This window comes from Anopheles merus, unplaced genomic scaffold (assembly GCF_017562075.2).
Source record: "Anopheles merus strain MAF unplaced genomic scaffold, AmerM5.1 LNR4000502, whole genome shotgun sequence".
NCBI classification, from domain to species: domain Eukaryota; kingdom Metazoa; phylum Arthropoda; class Insecta; order Diptera; family Culicidae; genus Anopheles; species Anopheles merus.
This window is the reverse complement of record NW_024428082.1, coordinates 1-8,156: the sequence shown is the minus strand read 5'-3', so window position 1 is coordinate 8,156 and position 8,156 is coordinate 1. Positions and strand designations below refer to the sequence as shown.

General features: G+C 46.2%; 1 protein-coding gene across 2 annotated transcripts; it reads right to left on the bottom strand.

The window, feature by feature from the left end:
• Positions 1 to 1,201: 1,201 nt before the first annotated feature.
• On the bottom strand, positions 1,202 to 5,659 carry LOC121602553. Of its 2 annotated transcripts, none has more exons than XM_041931319.1 (2): positions 5,586 to 5,659; positions 1,202 to 5,518 (listed from the first exon to the last, which is right to left on the bottom strand). In XM_041931319.1, the coding sequence occupies exon 2, from the start codon at positions 5,403 to 5,405 to the stop codon at positions 1,233 to 1,235; it is 4,173 nt and encodes a 1,390-aa protein (XP_041787253.1). In that variant the 5' UTR covers positions 5,406 to 5,518; positions 5,586 to 5,659; the 3' UTR covers positions 1,202 to 1,232. The 2 variants fall into 2 exon arrangements, with proteins under 2 accessions (XP_041787253.1, XP_041787254.1); XM_041931320.1 differs by having other exon boundaries at positions 1,202 to 5,101; positions 5,161 to 5,634.
• Positions 5,660 to 8,156: the final 2,497 nt, after the last annotated feature.

Genomic DNA, 8,156 nt, shown 5'->3' with positions numbered 1-8,156 from the left:
TCGCCCGTCCCTATGGCCATGCTTGAAATTTTGACGAAAATGCAAGGTCATCCATTATCGTTCTTATATCATTGAGGCTTCTTGAATAAGCAAATCAAAGCCCTGGGACACAATAACAAGGATCTTGGTGACGAAAAAGTTTCATTCTGGGTCATATTACCCTTTATACACATGCTCAAATTGACAGGTTTTCCCGAATACAATGCCTTCACAGGCCATTTACTCGGCTACCAGTGAGTCTTATCTTTAAACCTATGTGCGGATCTTGTAGACCACTCAATACCTTTCCAAAACTATCTTAATCATCACGCTAGAACACATGGTTACGAAGTTATGGCCATTTGAAGGAACATTCAACTACATCACTTGAGCTTTCTCGCCCGTCCCTATGGCCATGCTTGAAATTTTGACGAAAATGCAAGGTCATCCATTATCGTTCTTATATCATTGAGGCTTCTTGAATAAGCAAATCAAAGCCCTGGGACACAATAACAAGGATCTTGGCGAAAAAAAAGTTCCGTTCTGGGTTATAGTCCCCCAAAGCACATTTGAAGACTTTCCACAAAACCTCAAACTTCAAAGGCCATTTACCATATGTTCCTTTGCTCTGAGCTTAAATCTGAGGGCAAAAAATGCAGTGCAACTTTTAATTTCCTTTCTTTTGGTGAAGAAATTAAGTCTCTAGCTCTTCTGGTTCAAAAGTTATGGCCGTCTAAAGTTGGACCTTTTTTTCGTTAAAACTGCTTTCTCAACCGTCCCCATGGCCATGCTTGAAATTTTGATGAAAATGCAAGGTCATCCATTATCGTTGTTGCAACTGCAACTCCGTCGGCTCCTCGACGGCGGCGAACAAGGTATAACGACCGTTTTATTAACGTACAAACTTTACTTTATTTAAAAAAGGATCGACCGATTATAAACTCACAAGCTTTTATTTTAGTAGTTTTAAAAAACGCGGTCTATCGTTCGCTAACTTTTAAAGAGACCGTTTGTTCTGCGCACGGTGTATTTATCCCTTTTTTTTCCGCGATGGCCGTTGCGCCATCGCGTTACGCAGCGAACGTTGCCCTTTCTGAAATGTTCGAAATTCGAAGATCGATCTTGTCACCCTATCTAAACGTCTAAACCTATCTCCTGTCATTTAGCTTGTTTACATTCCGCATGCCATAATAAGGGACACGCGGTTTGTCGGCACGGTTACTCGTAACATTCTCCCCCCCGGTAAGTCGCTCTCAGCGACTTAGCTTCGTTGTGCCGACCTCCAATATAGCAACATTTACTGCCGGTCTATCTAACAAACCACTATTTGTCTGTATAGTTACGCGCCGCACTTGATTGTCAGCAGCTCGATACACCTTTACAATTCGTCCCCTAGGCCAGCAGTTCCGCGGGTTGTTTCCATCCGCAACCAATACCAAGTCGCCTTCATCTAATGGTTTCGTCTGCTTGTACCATCTCGATCGCTTCGTTAGTGTTGGTAGGTACTCGATTACCCATCTCTTCCAAAACATGTCTGCAAACTGTTGTGCTGATTTCCAGGATTTACGCACGGACGGAGTGGAATCGTCAAAGGGTAGCGGAGGCTTGCTTCCGTTCGAACTGCCTAAAATGAAATGATTTGGCGTTAAGGGAGATTCAGCTTCATCTTCGAGTGGAATTTCTGTCAGGGGTCGTGAGTTAACAATCAGCTCCACTTCACTCAACCTAGCCCGTAATAGCTCATCGGTGGGGTGATGAGGAAGGTCAAAGGAGGCAAGCGTCTTTTTTATTGATTGGATCAATCTCTCCCATGACCCACCAAAATGCGGTGCTGCAGGTGGGTTAAAAACCCACTTTGTCCCGGGTTGCACAAACTCTGCCATCAACCGGTCCACATCAATCAGTGCAGCAGCTTCCTTCAGTTCACGAGATGCGCCTACAAAATTGGTGCCTCTATCACTAACGAACTCCAGTGGCAGTCCCTTTCTAGCGGTGAAATTGCGGATCGCGAAAATACACGAGTCTGTAGAAAGACTATGCGCAACCTCGATGTGTATTCCTCTGGTAGTGAGGCAGGTGAAAATCACCCCCCAGCGTTTTTCGGTTCTTCTTCCGACTGCTACTATCATCGGTCCGAAGTAGTCGATCCCGGTGTAAGAAAATGGATGCTGGTAGGCAGCTAGCCGTTGGTACGGGAGGTCTCCCATAGCAGGATTTTGTGGAGCGGTTTTATATACCTTGCAGTATTGACAACAGCGTCTTACTCGGCTATAAGTGCTCTTGAGCTTCGGAACGTGATATTTAAGTCGAATTTCATTGAGTGCTGTTTGATGGTTCGCGTGCCGATATTTCTCGTGATACCAACTGATTATTAGTTCGGTGGCATAGTGGTTATTTGGAATTATCACCGGTCGTTTGGTGTCATCGCCAACCCACATGCATTTCTCGATTCTTCCCTTCATTCGCAGGACTTTGTGTTCATCGATGAAAGGGCTCAGTTGGTATAGCGGGCTAGTCTTTTTGAGTGGCTTTTTCCAAGGCTGACATTGTAGCTCGATATCGCTTAACATCCCGATTTCATCCGCATATTCGTCTCTCTGAGCTTGTCGATAGATTGCATTTTCAGCTTGTACCAGTTCATCCTGCGTAAGCTCTCCTCGTTGTTTTAGTTTACCCTTTCGACAATTTGTTATGAAGCGGTATACGTATGCAACTGCTCGTAGCAGTCGCTGCCACTTAGAAAAACGAGTGAACTCTAATAGTGGCATATACATCGAGTGGTGCAGTAATTTGTGGCGTATTTCTTCGTCCGTTGCACCCGGTTCCATTTCCTTTTTTGGCCACTCACTGGTCGATTTCCATAGGAAATCGGGACCGCGGAACCATCTGCTGGTGGGCCCGAGTTCCGGAACCTTTTGCCATTTTGTCCCTTCATCGGCTACGTTCATTTTCGTGGACACCCAGTTCCAATCTACAGCATTAGAGGTTTCCACAATTTCGCTGATGCGTACGGCAACGAATTGGCTATACTTTCGGTGATCTGCATTAATCCAGCTAATGACGGTTCGTGAATCCGTCCAATACACTTCACGAGTGATTTGCAGACGATGCGAGCTTTTTATTGTTTGGGCCAATCGTGTTCCTATGACTGCCGCTTGAAGCTCTAACCTTGGTATGGATGTGAAGGATATCGGTGCAACTTTAGTTTTTGAGCCCACCAATGCACATTCTATCAGCCCGTCTCTTTCGAATCTAAAGTAGGCTACAGCGGCCATCCCGTTCTCACTGGCGTCGCAGAAGATGTGAAGTTCTATGTGACATTGATTTAAATGCGTGGCCTGCCGGTAACACCTCGGTATGCTCACAAATTGTAAACTAGGCAGAACGGATACCCATGTTTGCCATTTCACAAGCAAACTACCAGAAATTTCTTCATCCCATTGAGTCTTTGCGCGCCACACTTCTTGCAGCAGGATCTTCAGGTACATGAGAAGGTGACCAATTAGCCCCAGAGGATCATATATAGACATGAGTATTTTCAAAATCTCTCTCTTTGTAGGTACTCGTCCTTGTAGTAATGTATGCGGCTCATATCGTGGAGAGATTTTAAACGTGAACACATCCGTCTCCGTGTTCCACCACATGCCGAGTACTTTCTCTGTCGCAAGTTCAACTTCGACGGGTGCTTCTGCTCCAGGCTCAACCCGGTTCATTGCAGCTTTAACCTTTGATGAATTGGACAACCAATTACGGATCTCAAATCCGCCTTGTGAGTGAATGAAGCAAACTTCCTGTGCTAATTGGATAGCTTCATCTTCAGTTTCTATACTAGAGAGCATGTCATCAACGTAGTGCTCATATTTGATGCATTCGACTGCCCTTTGATATTGTTCTTCAAATCTTTCTGCGTTCAGATTTTTTACATAGTGCGCGGTGCTTGGAGAACATGCTGCACCAAACGTCATAACCTGTAGCACATATTGTTGAGGAGTGCTTCCAATTTCTCCATCATTCCAGAGAAACATTTGACTTCGTTGGTCTCGCGGGTTCATCCGCACTTGAAAAAACATTTCTCGAATGTCACCGGTCACTGCTACCTTATATTCCCGAAATTTATAAAGAACCGTGAGCAGTCCTACAAGTTGATCCGGTCCGGTCAGTAAAAACGAGTTTAGGCTGACCCCATTCACCTTTGCAGCAGCATCAAATACTACTCGTATCTTGCCAGGTTTGTTCGGGTTCGTGACAGGAAAAATCGGTAGGAACCAGTCATTTGACTTTTTGCTGCTTTGTTCTATCGGTGAAAGCTTTCTGATGTACCCCTTTTGTTCGTACTCTGCAATTTTGGAGTGCATGGCTTTATTCAGTTCTGGGTTACGGCGCAGTTTTCTCTCCAGACATTCGTGACGCCTCAAAGCCATCGCTTTATTATCAGGAAGTTTTATTGTGTCGTACTTCCACAGAAGGCTCGCTTCGAAATGCCCATCTACCAACCGAACATTCGAGGAAAGAATTTTAAGCGCATGTTCTTCGTCATCAGAGCGCAATTGTTTCATTGGTCGATATACTCCTAGCGATTCTAAAGAGAAGTATTCTTTTAGAGCCAGATCCATCTCATCGTCTTTTTTTTTATTGCAGGGGCAGATATGGACGTTCATAAATGTATTTCCGTCGTACCGGTTACAATCTGATGCGCTACTTGAGCATGGCCCGTAAACTACCCATCCAAGTCGGGTTTTTGATGCTGACGGCTCGTTTGTCCCTCTTTCGACCGTTTTAAGGGTTTGGCTCAAGAAGCAATTATCAATGCCAATTAGGACCTTCGCCGAGGCATTTTGATATAATGGTAGTGGAAGACCTCTCAAATGGCTATACTGAGTGGCTAATTGCCTCGGTTCTACTGATTGATCACATAAGCCAAGGGTACGAACTGTATGGACCGTGTTCATGTCATATATGAAAGATGACCCAACGCCAGATATCTTAACAGATAATTCTACGGACTCGTCTTCAACCCTGCTTTGGTTACCGGTCCACGATATGCATAATGGACGATGCTTGCCACTGATGCCTAGCTGTCTCAGCAAGTCATGTTCCATAAACGTTGCCGACGATCCGTCATCTAAAATAGCGATAGTATCAACCTTCTTCCCATTCCCATATAACGTAACCGGCACATACTTGAACATAACTCCTCCGGAAGTAGCAGAATGCACGTTACAGCTGGTGTTGACTCGACTCAATTCTGGCGGGATGTCTGATAATAGTTGGCTGCTACCGGACGAGTGTAACAACTGATGATGACGGCGTTCGCACCCATTTACTCCGCACAACGTAGTTACAGGGCATGCACCTGGGTGCTTGCGGAGGCACGTTCTACACAGTGACGCACGCTTTATAGTTGTCCAACGCGAACTCACACTCATGCCTAGGAACCTGCTGCAGTTGGACACGTTAGGACATCCATCCCCACACGCAGAGCAACACCAATTGTTGCCCTCAGTTGTAACTGGTTGTGATGTTGTTACTGCTGTCTGACCTGTGGAATGAATGCACTGATGAGCGTACTTACGGTCGTACTGACGTATATTATTGTCATGCTTCACCTCCCTACGACCGCTGGTATGCTTTACACCTCGACTGGCTGCGCGTACAAGCTCCTTCACCCACTCGTTGAAAACTGCCAGCGTGGTATGTGTACAGCGGTTCTGGTAATAGTACCAGTTCAGCCTTATATTCGGCGGCAGCTTGTCCACCAGCTCCTCCAGCAGGGGTCCACCATCGAAATAGCTGTGCAGTCCAGATCCCGTTATCGATGCACAGAAGTTCCTCACAGCGACACCATAATCCACTAAGGCGTCGAACCGGTCTTCCTTCGGGGGCGGCATGCGGCGAATATTGGCCATCAGTGTGTTCACCACTAGTTCTGGACGGCCGTAGCACTCCTTCAAAATCTCGATCGCTTCAGGGATACTATCGGGATATAGCAGACAACTAGCAACTGCTTCACGAGCCTTTCCCTTCAAAGACGCCTGCAGCCGCAGCATATTTTCATCATTTGTGTAGCCACATATCGCCGTAGAGTGTTCATAGTTCGAAATGAATGCCATCCATTCCTTAGGGTCACCACTGAAGACAGGCAATTCACGGCTCGTACATTTTCGCGCTGACACTTGACTCTGGTTAAATAGCGGAAAATTTGCAGAGTAACTATGTGCTGTGGGGTGTGGTGTTGTCCTTTCTGGTATCACTGGCACAAAGCTAACGGCTGGTCTGTACTGGTTAGCTAGCCTTTCATCAGGTCTCGCGATTGGGCTTGTAGAAGGGCGGCATGATTCTTCCAGTATGCGTTTTTTCTCCGCCATACGACGTCGTTCACACCGTTCGATCGCGAGCAGTCTCTCTTCAAGCAGCTGTTGTTCGCACTGCTTATCGATCCGATGAAGTTCCTCTTCAATCGCGGTAGATTGCACGTTCGGTTTTCTACATGTCACAGGCGGCACTTCGACGGCGTAGGGAGGTAGGAGATGGTTATCCGAACGCATCGGCCCAGTAGCGGTGGCGGGAATGTTAAATTCCTGTGGCCGTTGGTCCAGCTCTCCGACACGATCCGTAGTATGCAGCCACTCCTCTATTTCCTGCTCCTTTTCAGCAATCGAAGACGTTGCTTCCACAACAACGTCTGCTATCTCGCGCTCGATTGCCGCTAGCTCGCGTTTAGCTTCGCGGGCTCTCCTCACCAATTCGTTCAGGGTGTCGTTTCGCGGGTTTGTTGATGCCCTCGACGGTGGTCTCGATGACGCCCGTCCAGTGTCCGTAGGCCTGGAAGTAGAGTTGGCCAACGGATCTGCACTGGTTCTGCCGGATCTGCCAGTACTGCTTGGCCTTCCAACGGAGGGGGGAAGCGGCTCCAGCCCTTCGAGTAGAGGCTCTCCTTGATGAAAGATCGGCGTACGGGACATTCTGCAGGCTTCTCTATTCTCACTCGCGACGATGCCTTGGCGATTGGCACTAAAACAGCGCGTTATTAATCGCAAACGCGTTTTTTAAAAAATGTTGCAACTGCAACTCCGTCGGCTCCTCGACGGCGGCGAACAAGGTATAACGACCGTTTTATTAACGTACAAACTTTACTTTATTTAAAAAAGGATCGACCGATTATAAACTCACAAGCTTTTATTTTAGTAGTTTTAAAAAACGCGGTCTATCGTTCGCTAACTTTTAAAGAGACCGTTTGTTCTGCGCACGGTGTATTTATCCCTTTTTTTCCGCGATGGCCGTTGCGCCATCGCGTTACGCAGCGAACGTTGCCCTTTCTGAAATGTTCGAAATTCGAAGATCGATCTTGTCACCCTATCTAAACGTCTAAACCTATCTCCTGTCATTTAGCTTGTTTACATTCCGCATGCCATAATAAGGGACACGCGGTTTGTCGGCACGGTTACTCGTAACAATCGTTCTTATGTCATTGGGGCTTCTTGAATAAGCAAACCAAAGCCCTGAGACACAATCACAAGGACATTGGGCCGATGAGAAAAAAGTTTCATTCTGGGTCATATTACCTTAATACACATGCTCAAATTGACAGGTTTCCCGAGTACAAGCTTCAGAGACCACTTACTCGGCTACAGTGAGTCTTATCTTCAAACCTATGTGCGGATCTTGTGGACCACTTCAATAAATTTCCAAAACTATCTTAATCATCACGCTAGGACACCTGGTTACGAAGTTATGGCCATTTGAAGGAACATTCAACACATCACTTGAGCTTTCTCGCCGTCATATGGCCAGGCTTGAAATTTTGACGAAAATGCAAGGTCATCCATTACGTTCTTATGTCTTTGGGGCTTCTTGAATAAGCAAACCAAAGCCCTGGGACACAATAACAAGGATCTTGGGACGAAAAGTTTCATTCTGGTCATATTACCCTTATACACATGCTTAAATTGACAGGTTTTCCCGAGTACACATGCCTCACAGGCCATTTACTCGGCTACCAGTGAGTCTTATCTTTAAACCTATCCAAAACTATCTTATCTCACGCTAGCCACATGGTTACGAAGTTATGGCCATTTGAAGGAACATTCACCTACATCACTTGAGCTTTCTCGCCCGTCCCTATGGCCATGCTTGAAATTTGACGAAAATGCAAGGTCATCCATTATCGTTCTTATATC